This window comes from Galeopterus variegatus, unplaced genomic scaffold (genome assembly GCF_000696425.1).
Source record: "Galeopterus variegatus unplaced genomic scaffold, G_variegatus-3.0.2 Scaffold361, whole genome shotgun sequence".
In the NCBI taxonomy this organism is placed as follows: domain Eukaryota; kingdom Metazoa; phylum Chordata; class Mammalia; order Dermoptera; family Cynocephalidae; genus Galeopterus; species Galeopterus variegatus.
The window spans coordinates 440,737-464,491 of record NW_007726472.1 but is presented as its reverse complement, the minus strand read 5'-3'; the positions used below and the strand labels follow the sequence as shown (position 1 = coordinate 464,491).

At 37.0% G+C, this 23,755-nt stretch overlaps 1 protein-coding gene across 2 annotated transcripts in view; it reads left to right on the top strand.

Moving 5' to 3' along the window:
- The first annotated feature begins 1,826 nt into the window (after positions 1-1,826).
- The window catches only part of PDGFD (platelet derived growth factor D), a 230,312-nt gene continuing 208,383 nt past the window's right edge, over positions 1,827-23,755 (top strand). The window contains exon 1 of one of the 2 annotated variants that reach the window (XM_008567982.1): positions 1,827-2,132. In XM_008567982.1, coding sequence (XP_008566204.1) covers positions 2,009-2,132 — 124 coding nt within the window. In that variant the 5' untranslated portion in view covers positions 1,827-2,008. The remainder of the gene's footprint in view (positions 2,133-23,755) is intronic. The other variant, XM_008567983.1, reaches the window with a different exon arrangement.

Here is a 23,755-nt window from a genome sequence, read left to right as displayed (position 1 = left end):
ATCCTCAGGGGATATTTTCCAAGACACCCAGTAGATAACTGAAACTGTGGATACTACCAAACCTGATACATACTGTTTTTTCTTATACATGCATACTTATGATAAAGCTTAATTTATAAATTAGGAACAGCTATGAACAACAATAAGTAATAATTAAACAAAACAATTAAGCAAAATAAAGGTCACTTGAACACCACTCTGGTACCACCACAGTCTAACTGATAACCAAGATGGGGCTAAGTCACTAACGGGCAGGATCCCATATACAGGGTAGATATGCTGGACAAAGGGATGATTCAGTACTGGGTGGGATGGAGCAGCATGGTGAGAGATTTTTGTCACACTACTCAGAAGAGCACACAATTTAAAACTTATAAGTTTTCTATTTCTGGAATTTTCCATTTAATATTTTTGGACAGCAGTTAAACGCAGGTAACTGAAATTGTGGAAAGCAAAATAGAGGATATGGGGAGACTACTGTACATGAATATCACTTGCTTCCCATACCCCAGACTTTCAGGAGCTGGAAGGTCTAAAAGAGACTGAAAATTTTCTTTTTTTTTTTTTTTTATCATCTCATCGGTAAGAGGTTGAGAAATTGTGTACATTTGAATTTGGATTCAGCAGCACACAAAGCAATATACTAAATTTTTGTTATATATTTCTCCCTATAACCATACAAACTTAAATTTGCTACTCTCATTTTTTAAGTAAGGAAACTGAGGCTCCAGAGATCAAATGATTTGCTCAAGGTGACAAAGCTAGTGAGCAGATTCTTGACCCACTCCTCTTCCAAATATAGTTGGGGGAGATAGATGTATGATGTTTAATTTCCTGCAAAGCAGAGGCAGCCCCTCTGGACTGCTGAGCTTCCAGACACTGAAAGAAGGGTGGATCCCAAAGGCCTGAACGGCCCCTGCCTCTTCCTATGGACTGTGAGGACAAAGCAACAGAACGTTCTCATACAACTTTTTCACCTTGCCCTGCCTGTCCTGCTTAGCCCCACTCTGTCCTCTAGACCCTTCTACCTTGCAGGGGATGAGGGTAGGATATACAAACCCCCCCTTGAAGTTTTATTGTTGCACTTATTGTACACTTCATCACATGGGCCCATCACAGCTACAGTCCTGCGAGACAGGAAGGACACATTGTCCCCCTCTCCGCCCCCCCCCCCCCCCCATTAACCTTGACTCAACTAGGGTCACACTGACGGAAACCCAAAGGAAACCTCAGAATGGAGCTCCTTTGCGATTGCGTTTTTTCACTATACAGATAATGAGATCTTGAAGTAGAATCTGATTTCGGTGATTGTAAAATAAACGCGCCCAAGTCCATTTAAAATTTTTGGACCCAACACCCCACCATCATCAGGGCAAGAGCTATGACTTCTGGGTGGATGCGCCAGTCACCTCTGGAGAAGTACTAGGATTCCACCCTCTCCCACTTCGTCCTGGCCACCTTGTTCCCTGCCCCCTTTCTGGTCCAACAACTATGACAAAGCCTAGGGCTATGGAAGAGTCCTGTCCCACTGTCAAACTGGGCATGCTCAGTGGCGGAGCAGGTTTGGGCCGGGCCTGGGCAGCTGGATTGCTCGCGCCGCTGCTCCGAGCCCGACCGCGCGCAGCTCGGGGGCATCCAAGGCGGAGAGGCCGGAGGACTCGGCTGCTCGCTCGCCTGCCCTTGCCCGGCCGGACGCAGCGCCGCCCGCCCCCTGCAGCCTGCGCTGCAGCAGCCGGCCACCGGAGGGGGCTTACAAACGTCAACCTGTTGTTTGTCCCGTCGTCACCATTTATCAACCCTCGGCACCACAAGGAAGTGCAGCACCCACACGCGCTGAGAAAGTTCAGCATGCAGGAAGTTTGGGGAGAGCTCGGAGAGTAGCACGGCGGCCCGGGCCAGCGCGCGGGGCGAGCGCAGGGGCAAGAGCGCAGGGCGGCGCGGCGTCCGTCCCGGGAGCGGAACCCGGCTTTTTCTTGGAGCGCCTCTGTCCCTAGGTCGCTGATCCCAAATGCACCGGCTCATCTTCGTCTACACTGTAGTCTGCGCAAACTTTTGCTGCTATCGGGACACTTCTGCAACTCCGCAGAGCGCATCCATCAAAGCTTTGCGCAACGCCAACCTCAGGCGAGATGGTAAGGGACTCATTTCATTTTTTTAATATAAAAAATCAACTCTTATTGTCGCTATTGTTTCTGTTGTTGTTTCCTTGTTTTTTAAGCTTTCGTCTAAATCCCAGGCTGAATGCATTGTTCGGGGAGGAGGTCTCAGGCCTGACTCCAGTCCTGGGAGAGCTCCTTCTGCCGGAATGGGACTGAGAGGGTATGGGACACGTGCCGGAGGGGAGAGGATGGGTCAGGTGGCTCATCTCGCTGCACCCTGGAGAAGTCATTTTGGTGTCCAGTAGTCTCTGATACCAGGATGCAGTGCCTTACCCCGGAGTTGGAGAAAGTTGCAGGCTGCGCCGCCCCTCGGTCAAGGCTCAAAACCTTTTAGATTGAAAACGCGGAAAGACCTGGCATTTGAGATAGGTGGAGGGACTCAAGAGCGGCTTTCTCTGGAAGATTTACTTTTATTTTTATTTTTTTACTGGGGAGAGGAGGAATGATGCGTTTTAGTCCCGCAGTTGTATCTGGAACCACACAATTTATTTATATATTATTTATTTTCAGGAGATGACGGTGTGCAGCATATTGCCCTTTACATCCCTTAAGTGACTTTCCCATTGAATTACAGGGTGGCCCAGAAACTCAGAGCCTAGGAGACTAGGGTTTCTGGGATTTCTTCTATACCACAGGGGGACTAGATTTCTGCTGTTACTTTCCTTGCACAAAAGACTTTCCAAGTGTTTGCAAGGAACAGTGCTCCTGAAATAACTATTGTTAAGTAAGGTCCCAAACAGGCTTGTTTGTTTTCCTTTACTCTGGAAGACACCTGGGTCACTTGGGTCCCAGAGACTGTAAGTTGAGTTTATTTACTTTCTGAGGCTTCCACCGAGATCTGAAGTTGATTTATTCAATTCCCAACTGCAGCCGATGTTCCCAGCAATTTGCAGCTGTTTCTGTCATGTACCTGAACCAACCCGTAGGGTTTTTTTTTTTTTTATTATTCTTATATCAATATCTTTCTGTCCTGCTTGTTTAAAGCTCTAACACATCCTTCAAAGAGACCACCAGGCTGTTCTTAATGGCTTCACTATTTGAGCTGGCAACATTTGACTGTCTTACTTGGTAAATTCATATTAGCCATCTTAATCCCTTATCAGTTCCTTAAAAGATGTGTCCTTAATTTGGACCTCACTGAAAGACTTTTGGACTTCGAAGGAAAAAAAAAAACTTTATTATATTTTTGGATGACATGTTGACGGTGGATTTCAGTGTGTTCAAGTCACCTGAAGTGGTATAGGTGTGTGGTGGGGAAAGCCACAGTGTACCTTACTTTATAACAGTGTTTTTATGTAAAATATTCCAGAAGTGCATTTTTGATAACCCTTTAAATTTTTTTTCTTTTTACTAAACTTAAAAAAAAAGGTGTAGGCTCAAACCCAAACTTTTGTGGTTTTGTTTCACTCATAATGTTTCTAGTAGGGACAGATCTTCTCCTAGTTGATTTTTTACATTTATGAATGTTTGTACTTTATTTGCCCTTTTAGCTGCATAAAGTAAAATTCCATTTATAATTTGCATGACTTCATAGCCATAATTTTGTAATCCTTAGCCTCCCGAGTATCAGTTACAAGAAGTCACGGACAGAAAATGAAAAGTATGTAACCATTGCCCATTAACCCAGAATTCTGACTACAACCAAGTCATGTAGCTCAGAAATTTGGCTTTTTTTTTTTTTAAGGTAATAATCTCATTTTAGTTTTTACTGTCAAAACTCTACATTTGTCTTTCCTATATGGCAAATTATTTTGTCAAAATTTTGAAAATTACTCTGGATTTCATATTTTAGCCAAAGTTGTTTAACAATTACTCTAACAGTCCACGTACCACACACAAACACACACACACTTTGATTAGTTCCGATTGCTCAGTACTTTCCTCAATGTCAATCTCATTTTACAAGCAAGACTAGGAAGGAAAAGAAGGTAGTTAGACATTAGAAAATGTGTTTTCTGTAGAGTAAGAAAAGTTAACACTCATAATGGGTTGTTAGCTTGTGAAATTTTCAAATGGCAGCTTTTTTGTAAATAAGCATACATTCTCAAAGAAGGGTACTATTGTCCCCAAGGGGGTGAAATTTGTGGTATTATCATTTCATAGGTAGGTGGGTGATTAGAAAAACATTGTCTAAAAGGGCTCAATAGTTGGAGGGGTACATTGGCGATAATGAAAAAAAAGTTGAGAGACATTGCCGTAGAGTTTTGATGAGAGAGAAGGAATAAAGGGTTGTTGAAAGAGTCTAGACATAATCTGGAAAATCTTAATAGCAGTAGTTTATCTGACAGTTATAACTTATCAAATTAAACCCTTTTTCTGAATTCAAACATTTTCATCTTGCTCTCCCTTATTTTCCTAATGGCTTATTGAAGAAGACAATATTCTTGCTCGTTTGACTATCCTATTAGGACAGGCTATAAGCTAGGGGAGGACATGGATGTGGAATATTATCAGTGGAAAGATAAAAAATAAAAGCATCTAAACATTAATTCAGGCCCTTTAGAAGATCTGGCTTTCAAAAAATAAAGAAGATCTGGCTCTCACATTATGGTAGGAAATCACAATAACAAATTAGATGTGACCCTTGAATATAGGTTTAAGAAACTATTATCTGATGATGGAACCATCTTCACACTTGAATGCCATCCAGTTGCTTCTGCCAGCTTTGTTAGTTGCTGCCTAATGTTGGGCTCAAGAAAGGAACAAAGAGGACATGCATCCTGTCCAGGGCATTAGGTGTGTAGGATCCCATCCAGCTGGCTACAGAAAACTTGTTTTTGATCTACTGTGCCAAACAGCTCCAGATAACTGGAGTAGCTAAGAAATGATATGGAAATGCATAGTGTTGGGGTTGCTAAGTGATAATCCTCTTCTACCCATTTTAGGAGACTGGTTTGCTGCTAAATCCCAGCCTTCCAGAACTCCATACAATGTATTCTTGTTCTAAAGGGATATCTTCAGAGCCTTTCCACCACCTGCAGAACAGCTAAAGGTGGCCCAGTGGAGAATGATTGAATTTGATCCCTCTCTCCAGGAAGAAGCTAGGTTTTATAGCTAAGAAAGATTTAAATATAATAATTTATAGTACTTAATTGAGTACTTACTTTTCCTTACATCGTACTTATTATTTATTATTCCTGCTCAAATTGATATACTTTTGATTACCGTGTCTGCCTCTGGACATGGAGAAAATCTTAATTTAGCAATAGCATCTAGATACTCTTACTTTACTGCCTATACAATTGGTACTTTTGTTATAGTAACTGGTCACAACTAGTTGTTGCTCAGAGTGTGGATCAAGAAGTGTAAACATAGCAATTGACTGAGAGTGTTACTTACTTATATTTTAAGATCTAACTAGACAGAATTTCCAGCTTTGAGAGTTAAGAATACAGATGCATTCTTCATTTTCTTGACCTTAGTTGCTTTCAGGAAGTACAGGTGTTGGTGGTAAGCAATTCTGAATTTAGTTCTGTTTGGTTGATATAGTAATACTTGAATCGTCTATTATTTTATCATTAACTAGTGATAGGCCTGCAGTTTTAGTAATTGTGCTGCCTTAGATTTTAAAGTAATCAAGCTTGTTTCTTAAATAACATGGCTTTGTATTGTCATCTTTGATGACAGCACATTGACTTCAGTGTAAAAATCAGACCTTACAGGGAAGGCACAATAACAGAGGACAATACAAATTATTTTTAAGGTGTCTGAAAGCTAAGAATCAGATCAGTGTCTCAATTTTATGTTCTTCTGTGTTTATATTTTCCATTCAACTCTAAGGGTATTAAAGCCTCATAATCTTATAAAGCATAAGTGATTACATATTTTAAAAGCGACATAGCTTTGATTTGCCACCATGGGTAATATTAGTTAACAGAGATTTTTTTAAGTAGGAGAGCTCAGCCAGGTTTGTATACCATGTAGTGCAGCATGCTGCTAGGTTGTGAGTTACAGTAAATACCATTGTAAGATCATTGATTGACAGTCATTTTTGTCTATGGGAATTTTCTCTTTCAGTGAATGAAAGCAAAACTGTATTGTTTAAGAACATTAGGGTCAAACAGTGGAGCAGAGCCCACAGAGTCACTGATGTCTAATGACGAGGGGTAAGCATAAGCATACTATCACACAGGACTCTGAACATCTGTGGTCTCCCAGACCTGTCATTCTAAGAGTCAAGAAAGATATGCACATTTCTGTCTCTGTCCTTGAGAGCTGAGTCATAATGCAAATTACTTTCTTTGGAACTTACTCTTGAACTTTATTTGCTGAAATCATCTGATTAGTGTAAAAAGGCAGTTCCTGAACACTATAATAAAATCTCTCCTTGTATTAAAATAGGAAAATCTTTTTGGCAAAGCAGATGTAGGATGTTCCTAACTCATCTATTCCATGCCATTTAGCTAATACATTAATTTTTCACAAAGGTCAAGATGATTTTAGGGTGGAAGTGAGTTAGTATCTGAGCTACCTGGCCTCTTTTCAAGGCTTTCTCTTTTCAGGTCAATCTTTACTTGATCTGGACTATCTTCTAAAGGTAAAATGTAACACATAAATAATTCTTTATCCTGAACTCTGCTGCTGACCCTTGCTGTAATTATTATTTGCTTATTCAATGACTGTTTCTTATATCCCTAATATTAGCCACATCCTGCGCTAGACCCTTGGTTATCTCGCAAAATATGAATGAAACATACATGGTTTCTGCCTTCTTTTGGAGCCTGTAGTCTAGTGGACAATATAGATAAATAAGTAGTCAGTTCCAATGTATTCTATTTATCTTTCAGATGAATTCTGGAGAGTGCTGGGATTCTCCAGAAGTGCCTTAGAGGTCAGTTCTTGAGTACCAGGGAGGCTGAATATATTGTAGGTTTAGGTTCTCCACCCCTTCTTCAACAGAACAATTCCACACGTATCTTCATGCTTCTGTTTCACATATTTGAGTTCATCATTAATATGTTTATTTGAAAAAAAAGTGTATTTCACAAAGTGTGAAAGCAGTGTTTAGTGTGAAAGCAGTGTTTAGTGTGATAGGTGCTTTAGTGGAAGAAATGCACTGAGGTGTGGAAATTCCCAAGGAGCATCTAATATAGACTTGAGGGATTGGTAAAGGCTTCCCAGAAGAAATGATGTCTAAACTGAGGAATGAAGGATGAATAAGAGTTAAGAAGTTGGGGGCAGTGAGGAAGGAGGGTGGTGTTTCACAGTGGAGAGAAGAGCACTTGCCAAGATTTGGAGGTGAGAACATAGGTAAGCAAGTGTCCACTAGTAGAAGGCCTGGGAAGTGATTTTAGGGAGTTTGGCCATTGTGCTGAGGGCAGTAGGAAGCCATTGAAAGATGTAATTGGGAGAGAGACATAGCCCATTCTGTGACTGCTGAATGCTAGTGTTCTGAGGAATCAGCCAGGCCTGTGATGGGAGCAGGGTCAGTCTTCCTACACCCCCACTACCTCTGGAACATGGACACAGACTGAGGTATTTCATTTTCAGTATGATAACAGAGGACCTAAGTGACTTTACAAGTTCAAAATCTCCAAATGCCAGGTGGCCAGTGATTCATAATATCTCTAAGGTCCCCACACCCTGGATGCCTCTCTGCAGCTCAGCATGGCACATAGGATTTTACTAACTATATCTGAGGTCTCAATAAGGTAATGAAAACACCTGTCTTGTGTTTGACAACATTTTAAGTTATTTCAAAAGCCTGCCTTTCAGAATTAATGCAATTTCAAAGGGAGCATTTTTATATTAACTTTTATGTGAAGGACAGTTTCTATAAAAAGCTACAGGGGGATAATATATAGTAAAAAGAGGAGAATCCAAGACAAATCCTGCAGCAAAAAATGTTCTGCTTCCCCATACGTTATTTCACCACCAAATATAAGTCATAAATAAAGGAATAAGCCTGCAGGACACTAAATTGCACAAGTGCACATACAGGAAGAAATATTTTCTTCTGAGGACTTTTTTTTCCCCAGAACAAGATGGAAACATTCCTTGTTTCTTACAAGCATTGATGATGCACATAATAATATATCTTTTCCCTAATCTTCACCCTGCTATGCTGACATATATATATATATTAGCTTTAATATTGATAGATTAATACTGTATTATTTTTCGAGTTGGGGGGTGCGTAGTTTGGTGGTTTTTGTATAATTAGGGGGTGGGAGATCTGTGAAAGCACCATAGCACAGACATCTGAGCTGTCTTTCATTATGACAAGTGATAATTTCTAGATTTTAGGTTTTCTACATGAACACATTTTTGTAGAGTGTATTTATGAAGACAAATAGTTTTAGATGCAGTGCTTTGCCTGTAAAAGTAGACCAAACATGATTTGAAACCTTATACATTAAAAAAATTAAATATAAAATATAAATAAATGTAAATATAACTATAAAATATAAATATTTAAAAAATTTTTACATTATTGTATTATTTATTTATCTATTTATTTTTAAATTTAATTAAAGTTTTTATTTTTTGGTGGCTGGCCAGTATGGGGATCCAAACCCTGTTTATTTATTTCTAATGGACAAATAAAATTTGTATATATTTATCATGTACAGCATGTTGTTTTAAAATGTATACATTGTGGAATGGCTAAATCAAGGTAATAACATATGCATTACCTCACTTCTTACCATTTTCCCTGTGTTGAGAAGATTTAAAATCTACTCTTTTAGCAATTTCTAAGAATACAGTACATTGTTATTAACTATAGTCACCATGTTGTATATATTAGGACTCTGATTTTAAAATTTGAAATCCAGCCTTCTCTGGACTGAAGGGGCTCAGGAACAATTTCTGGGTGTGAGCTGTGAGCAGGGGTTGAATGTACTGTGTTGTGAATAAATCATTTCAGAGAAAAATATAACAAGTTCTGCATCTCATTGAAACATTTAATAAGCAATATAGCGTCAACCCACTTATATGGAATTTAGGTATATTCAGCAACCTGCCCTATGGAAAACACAACCAAATGAACTAATAAATATACAACAGATCCACTTGTGAACTAAAATTAGTGTCACCAAGTGTATAAATGAGTTCCTAAGGTTCGTGTTGTAGACACTAAAAGAACATTTGTCTTTACTCTCTCTGTGATTTCATCACACTTGTTTATGTGGTTCCCATGTTCATAATAGAACAGGAGTTTGCTATTAGAATAGGCAGGAGGACTGGCTCTGGTTATTCACACTATTAGCATTGAGAAGTGACAGCTAGTAGTTTTCCTGCCTCCTGTTATATTTCTAGGACGTGAAAAGTATTTATAAGACCAAAGCAAGCACAGCTGGCTTAAGCTTTCTATTGAATAAGATGAAAATAGTTCCAAACTATCTCTGTGTGTCACTAGGGAATTACTACATTACAGCCCAGTAAAGCTGTTGATTTTTTAAAATGATATCCTTGACCCATAAAGGAAAGTTAAGATTATATATTTGATAGGTTTAACAGGTTCATAACCTGGAAATGGTATTAGCTTAAGTGTAATATGAAATTCAACCAGAAAATTGATAGTGTTTATTACAAAAAAATCTGTGGGAAAGAATGATTATAGCCTGAATGTTAATAAGCTATTATTATCATTTTACTAGTGGTAACTAGTAAATTTGTGTTAGTCAAGAGGGTAGTGAGCAGGGATTTTATTGGTGTGTTGGATTAGCCCCCGTTAGGTTCAAAATCTGTAATAACGTGAACATAGTAAACACATCTACCAAACTTGCATATTTTAGCTGGAAAGAATAGTTTATAGGTTGGATCATATGCAGCAATTGGCAGACTTTTTCTGTAAAGGGCCAGATAGTAAATATTTTAGGCTTTTCAGGCCATATGGTCTCTGTTGCACCTACTCAACTCTGCCATTGTGGCATAAAAGCAGTAATAGAAATTGCATAAACAAATGTGTATGGCTGTGTTCCAATAAAACTTTATTTAGAAAAACAGGCAGTGGGCCTACAGGCCATAGTTGCAGAGAATCCACATGTTCTTGGGTTGAAATGATGGGCTGATCTTATCAAGATAAAATTCAACAGCAGTAAATGCAAAGTTTAGCTCTTTGACTAAAAAATAAAAGCAACTGCATAATTAGAGAGTGAAATGTTTGGGATTAACATCAGCTTATGCTATTATAGATAGACAGTTGGATGGACAGACAGATCCTTATGTATCTTTATCTCCTGCTTTACTTAACAAAGCTTTTGCTTCAACAAATGCTTCTGCTGAACAACAACAACACTGTAAACCTGGTATTAGCTTTAATGCTATGTCAAAATCAGGGAGGCAGCAGTTTTCTTATAAGTTAGACTGTTCTGGTCAGTTTGTATCTGAGTGTGTTGTGTTCTTGGTCCCTGTCCTTTGCAAGATTCCACCTCTTTCTGACTCCTTTAGCCGCATGACCTAAATTCATAGTTTCCTTCTTCTTGGTTCCATCCCCTCACCCAACGAATGTGTTCAAGTTCCTTTGCACAGTCTCACAACACACACGTTGTTTTACTGTTTCTCTTCACTTTCTCATCATATAAACTTCCTCAATTTCACCACGACTCATTGTTGCAACTTTCTCTCCACTCCTGTACCTGTTGCAATTAGAAATAATCCCTGCTGTTCCACAGAACCTCTCTGGGTGAGGTCACTGTGACTGTGGTCTCCTCTGTGATTGACCTTCTCTTCTTGAACATTCTTTCCCGTTGCCTTCACACTGCTCTTTCTTTGTCTTAGCTACTCCTAAATGACAAGCTTGAAATGGCGGTAGAAATAAAGCCAAAACTAACACACTACTCATTTTAGGTTCTTTGGAGAAGCAAGATTAGAGAAAACCTTCAAAAGTGCATTTTATGTTTTATTCTTTTCCTGTAACTGTTATGAATAGTGAAAGAGATAGGAAAGATTTTAGAATGTTACAGGGATCCTGTTCCTATAAAAAGAAAGAACGCTCAAAGATAAAAATGTCATATTATAACCTATCAAGTTCTACAACTAACATTTTAGGAGATAAAACATAATTTTTTTAAATAGAAGGATATTTATAACTATAGAAATATGACATTGAACAGGCATAGTTTTTTTTTCTTGTGTCATTGAATACTCTTTCTCTCTCTCTCTCTTTTTTTTGTTTCCTTGTCTGGGTCTCCTTGGCTGCATCTTCCTGTCTGCCCTGTAAATACGGGTATGTTTTCTAAGGCTCTGACCTCAGCATTCTCTTCTCACTTCTCTAACTACTCCTCTCTTACTTTATCCAAAGAGTCAGTTGCTGCTTATGCACAAATGACCCATAAATCTACATCGTCTGCTTCTGCCTCTTCACGTAGCCCTAGACTTGTCTTTTTATCTCACCACTTGCAGTCTGTAATGAGTGATCCCACTTGTACCTAAGGTAAACATTCCAATTCAGTAAATAATAGCGCAAAATAATTAGTTTTTTAAAATGTTAGGTTATTCTTCCAATGATGATTCCTTAACAGTGTTAATCATTTTTTTGCTGTTCTTCCAGGTGCATCACAGTTGTTTTTGAATGAACTGTTGAGCGAATGCACAGATCAGGCATCACATTTTAGATAAAGGAATTGTACCACTCTATATAGCCTTTCCTGACTCCCAACCCTCCCCAGGTGGAATTGGCTACTCCTTTACTTATCCTATATTTCCATCATAAAGCCTACAATAGTACTTATTTATATATCTGACATCTGCCTGTGTATGTACTTATTCTATTAAGTACAGCGAGCTATCATCATTGTACATTTCATTGGCTGGCACATAGGAGAAGCTCAATAAGGTTTGATAAATCAGTAAATCAGCCAATCACCGTCCTCTTTTTATGACAGATCTTGGGCCAGATGAGCCCTCTCACTATCAGATTGTAAGCAAACGGGAAGGAAAATGTTTATACTCAGAATCTAGGGTTGCTGTCAGGTTTCTGACTTAATTGCCTGGGTGAATGTTATATCATTGACCAGAATAGGTACTATAAGAGGAAAAGCAGATAAAAGGAGGTTACAGAGATAGAAAATTAATTTTTGGACACTTTAAGCTTTAGGAGCTTGTGCAACATCCATGTGGAGAGACCTAGAGGCAGGAAGGCAAGAGACAAATACATATTTACATGAAATGCATGCACAGTGAACATGAGGTAATCAGCTATTTGATATCATGTTTTAAAGTAGGTGATATTCATGATTATGGGTTTATGATAATAATAACTGATATTTCTCAAGTACTTTTTACATGGCAAAGTGCTTTCATAGCCACTGTAAATAGTGGTTTGGTGTGAAGAATTGGTTCTATGTTTCCAAAAGACTTTATTGAGAATCCCAAGGTTACACACACTTTAAGACTGCCATCTTGGGCATAAGCATGACATTTTGGGTTAATTTTGGACTAATATCAATGAAAAATGGAGAATTTTCACCTGTCTCAAGAACAAAAACAAAAACAAAACCCCACACATAACACTGACTAAAATGGATCCTTTCTGGCATACCTTTCAAATAATAGTATTATTTGAATAACTTTCACATGAAATTCCTACTACCTAACAGAAGTGTTGAAAAGAAGAAGGTAAAAATAAATTAAGGTCAGGAAACAAATCTTAAGAGTCAGTCTGGATACTAGACTATAGAAGGTTAAGAAAAGATTAATACATCTTCATTCTTTTTATATATTTATCTATAGAGAAACATGTTTACACTATGTTATTTTACTGATGATAAAACAAGAGAGTTGTTATTCAATGGAATAAAAAAGTATACATTTATTATAATAACATAAACCTCACCGACAAAGTTGCTAAACATGAAATTTAAATTTTTTAAAATATTTGTTAGTTAAAAAAAATAGAATAGAGTAATCGCAATTTGGAATTTAGTTTAAGTACATTATATGGAGAGATTATTTAAATACCTGGTGAAAATCTGCTGTGGCATTATTATTGCTTTGATTCTTTAGTTTACTAATTTTCACCAAACCCAACTGCAATAAACATAAACACTCCTCATTCATTCAGCAAATATCTGAGTAGTACTTGCAAAGCTCTAGGTGAAGCACTGTGGAGCAGAAACACTTAAAGGTAAGGCACAGTCTTTGCTTTGTAAAAGCTTATGGTTTGGCTGAAAAGAGAAAATATATATATAATAAACATAGGACAAATCAGCCCCATATTTGTGCCACCATTATGTGACCTAGAGTTTTTTTGTTTTGTTTTTTAAGAATCTCTATTTGAAGAGTTGTTCTGTTGGTTAGACTATAACCATAAATCATCTATCCTAATATTTAGTTCAGAAAAAAATACCTGTATTGGTTGAGCTGTTGTTGAGTACAATATTGCTTGAAGATTAAAAGACAAATCCTTTATTAAGTTATTAGTATTTTCATTATATTAATTAAAAAGTTGAGCAGAAAAGTAACTTTTAATTATAAGGCTGTGAGTCACACTTTCTTGGTTTTCTCCTCTGTGTGTTCAGATTTTAGGCTAAATATTCCTGAACCATAAAAGCAAATATGCGGACTCAGTTACCAACCCACTATGACTTAACTTTTTAATATGTGATATGCAATATGATTATTTAACCACCAGGTAGCAATAGATAAAGACAGCTTTGTGCATAATATATTTTTTTCCCACCTTCTCTTGGTTGGAAATGTAAATTAAACTAGAGAACTCTCATATTTTCCAAATACATTGAAAAAAATTATGAATAATGGGAATCTGTCATTAATATACAATTATTCTATTCAGTATGATCTCAATAAATTTTAGGTATAATTAAAATATGTTGAAACAATTTAGACTATTTTATTGCTTTGTTCTCTTTACACATCTAGTTTGTATGCTTGTGTAAAGTTTATGAAAATCTAACTTAGAAACATTGATTAGCTGAAAATCATTTTCTAAACAACAGTTGCATGTGCACTTCCAGGGGTTGACACATTTCCTGGTTGGCCACTCTAGACTTTCAGGAAGTCTGTGAAGACTCTTTATTACTTGCCTGGTGAATGGGTTTATCAAAAACAAATTACTCAGAATGTTGCACTTTCTGAGTTCTAAAGGAGTGGGGCTGAGTGGCGAGCATGTGAAAGTGTAAGAACACGAAACCTGTAGCTCACTACCAACATGCTGAACAGTAATCGTTTGTGAGAGTGCGACAGCCCATAATTGCTGCACATAAGAAATTTAGTTGTATTTTGTCAGCTTCATAAAAATTTCAAAGTAGTACAGGTATACAAAAATGACCATTTTTAGTAAATATTTAGGGGAGATTGGAAAACCATATATAGAGGTCTATACTAGGCTGAATAATGGCCCCCAAAGATACTATATTCTAATCTTGGAATCTTTAAATATTACCTTATGTGGCAAAGACTTTGCAGATTTGATTTAGTTAAGGATCTTGAGATGGATAGATAAACCTGAATGATCTGGGTGGATCCTTAAGGCAATCACAAGTGTCCTTATAGGAGAGATGAGGGAGATTTGACACACACAGAAGAGAGGATGGCAGTATGATCACAGAGACAGAGATTTGAGTCATACGGCCACAGCCAAGGAATTTCAGTGCCACCAGAAGCTGGAAGAGGCAAGATACAGGCTGTCCCCTGGAGTCTTCAGAGATAGCATAGCCCTGACAGCACCTTGGTTTTGGCTAATTGAAACTGATTTCAGATTTCTAGCCTCCAGAACTGTAAGAGAATAAATGTGTTTTAAGTCAGTAAATTTGTGGCAATTTGTTGCAGCAGCCACAGGAAACTAATATAGGGTCCTTGATACGAAAGATGAATAGTTGAACTTTCTTGTTTGCTGAGCCCAGTTTTCCAATCATTTATAAAATTTCATTGGCTGATAAATCACTATTGGCAGTTTAATGGTGCATTTAGATCTCTACCCTTGAGAATTTCCTTGTAAGACAGGTCTCACTTCTGCCCTAGCTCCATATCAGGAAGTTGGCTCCAAATCTCACCAACTTTTTAGATGAGGTGAAGTCCTTAGATGATGAGAGGGCAATGATCCTACTTCATTATATTATAGTTGATTCTTAAAAAATTTCCCTAACCCAATGTATACTTCATTTATTTGCTGGCTCATATGTTTATTCATTTGTTTATTCCATAACGTTTTGTTGTGAGTCCACTATGTGCCTGTTCTATACTTTGTGCTGAAACTAAAGCATTGAGAGTGATGTGATAATTGTTTTGATAATTAACTTTGTGATAATTACATGATAATAGCTACCATACACAGAGTACTTGTTAGTGTGCAGAGTATGCTGATGTGAGTACAGTGATGACAGCATATATTAGATGAGAACATTGAAGAGATACATCTAGATGAGATATTTTCAAATATTCAGATTATTGGAAATTAGGAGCACAGAACAGAATCAGAGAATTACAGTTGAATATCTAAGCCCAGGGCTCTGAGCTGAAATTGAACCCAACTCTTGCCACTCTAGGCCATCATTGTTCAAAAGAAATATAAATACGTGCCAATGTTATTTAAAAGTTTTTAGTATTCACTGAAAAAAGTAAAAAAAAAAAAAAAAAGCATGGAATTAATTTTAATAATATATTTTATTTAACCCAGTATATATATCCAAATATTGTCTTTAAAAGCTTAAGAAATATTTGAAAGTTATTGATATTTCTTTTAAAATTATTTTTATTAGACTAAGTCTTCAGAATCTGGTATGAATTGTACACTTATAACACAGTCTATTTCAGACTAGCCACATTTCAAATATTCAGTAGCCACATGTGGCCAGTCATTGCCAATTTGGACAGCACAGCTCTAGGATATTAAGATCATTTATTTAAATCAACACAAGTTATCATTAGTCTATTTCCATCATAAAAAAAATTAATTTATGAGAGCTATCTCTTTGTTTCAATCTGCTGACATTGATGGAGTCATTTTTTAGGGAGATTAATAACGTAGCATGAGCAAGTTTAATGTGATTTATATTTTGTTTTCTTATAATGTCAACGTTGGTACAGTTGATGTTTTGGGTTACTTTTATGTATTCTCTTTTAAAAACTATTAACAACTTACGGTTATAGAATAAACTTACAGTCACCTAAGCTACTCATTTTTATGCCAGGTGCAAAATTTCTGATACTAGAGAAGCTTCTTAAGAAAACAGCAGCTGACACTTTTTCATTTTTTTTTTTGCCATGAATCGGGAAAAACTGTTTAACCAGCATTAATATTCCTTTTCATTTACAACTTAGTTTGACTTAGGCAATGATATGTCCCTTTTTATTACTTGATCATTTTAAAACTTTTCTTTCTGGCTGGTCAGTAAAAGATTTGTGAGAAACAGAACGCTACCATCTGTTTGGGGGGCGGTTAACCTATTATATACTTGAAACAGATTTTTACTAAGTAACCCATATCTTTTTGGACTTAAAGGCCTTAGGAGCATGACTTTTTAGGAAAATGTTAAATGTTTTGAGAACTTTTGTTCTGCATTTTAAGATTTCATATCTCCCATTGATTATGTGGCCCAGAATTTAAAGGTAATTAATATACATTATTACAAAAATATAAATTATTCCTACTTTTGCTAAGTGACATATCTCAACCAAGCTTTTGGTTGGCATGGCCTTTAATTTTTTTATAATTTGGGCAAGCAGAAGTATTCCATCAAGTAAAATGGCTTATAAGAGTGTACTGTTTTTCCTTAACTGAATTTAGAAACATTTCATTGGACTGTGTTCCCATGAGCAGCTCATATATGATGATGCCCTGTAAAACTTTCATTGCTGCAAAATTATTGCTTCTATTTGTGCAGAAAACCTTAGCTGCCCATTTTGATGTCTTATCACGTGAAGAACCACAGTACGGTGTACCTCGTTTTCAAAACAAGCACGTGAGATCGGAAAAGCTTGTTTTAAGGAAGAAACTCCTTCACCAGCTTAGAATCTTTTCAGCAATTTTATATGTGTCAGGACACAGCATGACTCCAGTGTTGTTCAAAATATTTTATTCAGAGGCACTTTTTGTTTTTCAGCAAAGAAGTGGTTTTAAAAACAACTGTTTTTTTTTTTAGTATGCCCTGGTGCCTTGTATGCACTATTCTCACTTATTTCTACCTGAAATTATGTCATTTATTTTTATTTGTTTATGTCCTGTCTTTCGCCAAGAATACAAGCTCTGTGAAGATAAAGACTTTGCATCTTTTATTCCCTACCATATCCCTGGCTCCTGGAATAGTATGTGGTGTATAGGAAGTACTCAGTACATATTTGCTGAATGATTGAATGAATATCACCAGAGCTGATCAAGGTGAAGCTCAAAATTGTAGCAGGAGGAAAATGTCTGTGGGTAGCAGAGGTGGACTAACTTTGATGCTGATGAGGCTCAAGCTTCAGGCTCTCTCCCTTGATGGGCCCCTTTCAAGGTCCTGTTATCTAATTTTATATTCATAATTTGGTGTTCTTTTTCTTAAAGAGGGATCTCACATTTTACAAGCATTGGACTCCACAAAATCTGGACCATTCCCTGATATTAAGGTACCTATCTTGTCATTTGAAGTTTGCTCTGAAGAAATGTGGAAAGAAGTGAAAATACCCTCTATCAGATGAACAATTGAATGCAGCAGGAGCTCTCTTACCCCAGGAGAAAGATTAACCACATTGTCTAGTCTAACATAGAACATCCTGACTGACTGATGCCCACAGTGATTGCAGAGCTCTTGTGTTACTTCCCTGGGGCGCATTTTTGCTCCCACCATTGAGACATATGTATCTCAAAGCTCTGTTGTATCTGTTCCCAAACATATGTCTTCCAGTTGTACATGTAAATGTAGTTACATAATTTAACAAAATATTGTGTGACACAGCAAAACATGAATGTAAAAAAGAAAGTTTTTTCTCTATAAGTGTTTAATTCAATGCATTTTAAGATTTCAGATCTCCCACTGATTTTGTGGCCCAGAATTTAAAGGTAATTAATATACATTATTACAAAAATATAAATTATTCCTACTTTTGTTAAGTGAAGTTTTTTCTCTATAAGTGTTTAATTCAATGCATTTTAAGATTTCAGATCTCCCACTGATTTTGTGGCCCAGAATTTAAAGGTAATTAATATACATTATTACAAAAATATAAATTATTCCTACTTTTGTTAAGTGACAAATTATTCCTATCTGGTGTCTCTTTCTCTTCTTGTAAGGACACCATTTCTATAGGATTAGAGCCCTATTCTTATGACCTCATTTAATCTTAATCACTTCTCTAACGGCCCTATCTACAAATGCAGTCACACTGGGGGTCAGGGCTTCAACATATGAATTTTGGGGGAGTATAATTTAGTACATAACAGTTAAGTATGAGATAGACAACTGAACTCTTCTGCAAACAGTGGAAATAAAGTCAAATAAATCTAAAAAGTCTGAAAAACTTGCTTCACATATATCTTTAGGTTTTTCTCTACTTTCAAGAATGAGAAATTGGAAATTATGGATAAGGTTTATGCAAGAATGATTACAAACAATTTTAACCAGTATGAGACATACTCAAAGAAAAGGTCTTTGTACTTCATCAGAACTTGGTCATAGGAATGCATCTTTGGATATTTAAGCTAAAATAAAATGTAAACTTCCCATTTTAACTGGCATTTTAAATTAATCGATTCATTACTATTTCAACTGTGTTGTATAAGAGGGCTTCCGGTGTGTGTATGGAAAAACATAATGTCTTAAAGAGATGCATGTATTGTACAATGTAGCCTCCAATTTATACCAACAGAGGATAATGAAATTCATTAACTTGAAAAGAAAATTTAGCCTAATGATAGGCCGTATAGAATAATGACTAAAGGTAACAAGACCTTAGCGGATATCCTGCCCCTACCACTTGCTAGCTATGGATTCTTGGGAAATTACTCAACCCCTTTCAGGATTTAGAGATTAAATAACAGCAACAACAACAAAACCACTTCTATTATGAAGTGAATGTGAAGATTAGATAGTTGCTGTATGTAAAGCACTTAACACAGTGTTGGGGAAATAGTCCTTAATATATGATAGGACATTTACAAATCAGCATTAAATTGTTTATTGAGTATGAGATATTTTCATGTTTCCACAATTTTTCAGAGTGTTCCTTAAATAATAAAAGTTACATCTTACTGCAAGTGGTAGTAATAGTTGTGTCTACAATATGTTTAAATGATGACCTTATAGACTCACTAGTTTTTAGTGCTGGAAACCTTCTTAGAGATGGTCTGAACCATCTTGCTTTGTGGTTGATAAAACAATGGCACAGAGAGGTGCAGTGACTTGCATAAAGTTACACAGTGTATCAGTGGCAGGGTCAGGATTTAAAAATAAGTTTTCTGGCATCTCCTCCGTTGCTTTTTCCGTAGTATTGCACATGCCTCCTGTCTGTTGTTAGGTATGACAATTGCCAATCTCAGGAAAAATCAGTGCTAAGAGTTAAAAAAAGGATTTCACTAACATTGTATTCATTGTATCATAAATATGTCTGCCTGTTCCCTCCACAGTAGTGCTCATTTTGGACTTTTTTATGGTAAATAAAGCGGCTATAATTTTCTTTAGCATTTTGAATTAAACAGTAGTGATAAGAATCGAGAATTTGTGGTTTTTCTTTTTTTGATGTTGTTCATTTTATTTCTTAACCTCCAGTGTTCCACTTGCTGGAGTATGTTGCAGTCAAAGTTGTAGATCAAGGAGGTTTGCGGCCTCTTCACCAGAGGCTTGACTTTTCAGCATTCTGCTTTCTAAGTAAATCTAAATAAAGTTGGAAGCCAGGATAAAATACACACCTGACTTGCCAATTGAAGGTTTCCTTAATGTCTAAAAGCAATTTGTATGCAAATACAAACTAGTGTTAAGAAAAAGGATGGAAACTTAACCTGTCTTAAATAGTCTTAACTGTGTTTGAAAAGCAGACAACTTTGTTTTGCAATGTAGCCAAGGTAAAAAATGTAAATCCTTCTCTGGTTTTTAAGCAGTGCTTTGGAAGTGAATTTCACTTGATTCATCAGTCATTTACTGAATATACTGAGTACCTACTATATGCCAGGCACTTTAATTACTAGAGATATGGTAGGAAAAGAGACATGATTCTCCTCCCTAATGTAGCCTGTTTGGTCTAGAGACCCTCAAGGCCAGTAGATTATTTGCTCCAGAATAAGTGTTGTGAGAACAGGCCAGCGGAGCACCCTGGAGGGGTCTCTGCCCCAGAACCAGGGGAAGGTTAAGGCTTCCCCAAAAAGCTTGAGTTGCCCTAAAATGTAAATAGTGCTTCCAAGTATAGAAATAGATAGGTTAAACCAGACCTTCAGCTGCCAGATTTTATATTGTCATGGAGGTCAAAATCAAGTGAGAATTCCAAGAATCACAGAGTGTCTGCTTTATTCTGTAAGCATTGGTTCAAGATCCCCTTCTAATTTGTGTTTGCTCTCCTTTCTCACATTCAGAAGTGTGTAGGCTAGACATAATACTGGATATTGGTTTTATTATGAATATTAATATCTAATCAATGATTTTCTAAAACAGGCTCAGCAAACAGTTCTTGATATGGACGTATTCCACATCCCAAAGAGGAAGTCACAGGTTCCTATCAAAATTTAAAAAATAATTACAAAACAAAAAACATGTAAAAATACAGCAGACCTTTTAAAATTGCATGCCTAATAGAGAAAACAATTCATATTCCTTACAAAATATTAGTGATAATATCCTATTTTTCATAGGTCATGAAAATATACACTAGAAGGAAAACCTCCACAGCTCCCTAAAAATAACCAGGCCGTCATCTTTCAGTAAACTGTGGGAGCAGTACCCTAGAGAAAACCTCAGAGACATGGTGCTGTCACAGAGCAGCTCTCTCCCCTGGAGAATTTCCTGTAGTTATGGAGTGATTTACTGGCCTCCCTCAGGACATCCTGAGTGCAAGTGGCTTTGAAACCCCAGTGGAGATGCAGTACCATGGCCTACATCATTGCCCCCTGATGCATGATAGTGTTGAGTCCCACAGAAGGCACTGACCGTGTTGGGGTGACTTATAAATAGTCTGCATTTTCTAGACAATTTTAGAACAGCAGCATCACTTCCTGGAAACACTCTTCCCTGTTCTAGTCACAAAGAAGTGCTTAGGGCCTTATACTTTTCTTTTCTTTCTTTTTTTTTGGCAGCTGGACAGTATGGGGATGTGAACCCTTGACCTTCGTGTTACCAGCACCATGCTCTAACCAAGTGAGCTAACTGGCCAGCCCAGGGTCTTATATTTTTCTAAAGGACTACCAACTCCAAGCTGTCATTTAGCCACATCAAGAATTTGGAAACTTGGTGATAAGAGAACTCACAGAAAACTTGAAAACCCATTAATTGATTTGACAAATATTTACTGAGCATCTGTTGTCAGTAAGGCACTATGCTAGGTAGATAAGATGGAAATTCAAAAAAATCTATTAGATTATCTGTGGATATATATATATATATATGCGTATATATTAGAGTAGATTAAAAAGTTCATGGAAAAATTTGTATTATTGTTTAATCCTATTTTTCCATGAACTTTTTGAAGTAGTTTGTGGAAAAATTGTATTAGAAGAGAATACAAATCCTTCCATGAACTTTTCAAAGACCCCTTGTGTGTGTGTGTGTGTATTACATATATATTCACATACACACATATATCTAGATGCATGATAATATTTAACATATATACGTATATAGGTGTGCACGCACATTCCCACATATGTTCAGATGTATTATGTGTTATGTATATTGTAAAGATGCTCATGCATGATGTAAATGTGAGTGTACTTCAAAAGTTCATGGAAAGATTTTCATTATCTTTTGATTCTATTTTTCCATGAACTTTCTGAAGTACTCTTGTATTTGTAGTAGTGTCATTAATATGTGGTGTTAATTGGTATGGTAAGTGTGAAAACATGCTACTGGAATAGTTCTAATTGGGGAAGGTCACCAACCCCAGAAAGTCAGGCATCCTTATATGGAATTGAAAGTGGTGTTTGGATCAAACTACAAAGATGGTATAATTAGTTTCTTTGGGTGCTGTATCAAATTGCTGTAACTTTGGTGGCTTCAAACAACAGAAATTTATTTTCTCACAGTTCAGAAGGCCAGAAGTCCAACATGGAATTGTCAGCAGGGCCACACACTCTATGTATGGAGGTTCTAGGAGAGCTTCCTTGCCTTCTGTTGGCTGCTGGCATTCCTTGGCTTTGGCTGCATCATTTCATTCTCTGCCCTTCTGGTCAAATTGCCTTCTCCTCTTCTGTGCGTGCCAAATGCCCCTCAGAAGAAGACATAACAACTACAATTCCTTGAAGTTGATATGACAAGCAAACAGAAAGGACATTGTTGGGTGGGAGGGGAGAGAGGGAGGAGGGAGGGAGGTTTCGGTAATGGGCCACAATAATCAACCACATTGTATATCGACAAAATAAAATTTTAAAAATAAATAAATAAAATAAAAAATAAAAATAAAAAAAAAATGCCCCTCAGACTCACTCTGATAAGAACACTTGAGATTTTATTTAGTGCTCACCTGGACAATCCCTGATAAGATCCTCCTCTCATGATCCTGAACTTAATCACATCTTCTGTCGTATGAGGTAAATTCACAAGTTCCAAGGATTAGAATGCAGACATTGATTTGGGGGAGGGGGAACCATTCAACCCACTACAGATGAGAATGTTTCAGAAGGCTGAATTTGGAGAGTGCATTATAGGCTAAGAAACTAGACTAAGCAGAGATGTAGAGGTGGGAAAGAAAAGGCATGTTGGGTAACAAGGACGAGTGTCACCAGGGAGCAGCATAAATTGTGTTTGGAGGAGAGGAGAGATAGAAGGTAGCCAAGATAAGGAGAGATGGTCTGTGGAGGCCCTTTGCTCCTGGGCAACCACATTAAAATGAATTGGAAAGCCAGTGAGAATCAGATAGAAGTCTATTGACAAAGCCCAGGTAAGAGCTCACAAAAGCCTACAAATAGCTGTTAGCCTTGAGAATAGAAAGGAAGGTAGAGATTTCAGTAGTAAAAATCAATAAGCAGAATTTGTAATTGATTGGCTTTCGGTTCCACTAAAGATAATTCCAAATGCCTAGATAACTGGGAAAAGTTTAGGTCATTAACAATAGGGAGATTTTAAGGTGGAAATGATTGTTGAGTTTGGATATGTTGCTTCAGTTGCCAGTATGATGTGCAGAGGGGGGTGTAGTTAAGAAATGCAGAGCTGGAGAGAGGTTGGCATTGGAATTATCTGCATTGAAGGGTGAGGCTCCCAAAGGGAGAAAGGAAAGGGGAAGAGAATGTCTCTGAAGTTAAAATCTTGGGTGACTCCTTCCTATAGAATTTAGAAAGAAAAAGAGGATTAATAGTCCTATGTTATCTTACATTTCAAAAAGTGCATTTTTTAAGCACTTTTTAACACAGAGGATTGTTCATGGGCACAGAGAATTGTTAGATTCACAGGATTTTTCATGCGCTAAGTGATTGCATGTGAGCTCAATCTCTTTATGTCTCTCTCCTGGAATACTGATGTGTGAATCTTTCTATGAATCTTTGCATTTTGTGCTAAAGTAATTTTCTCTAATTATGA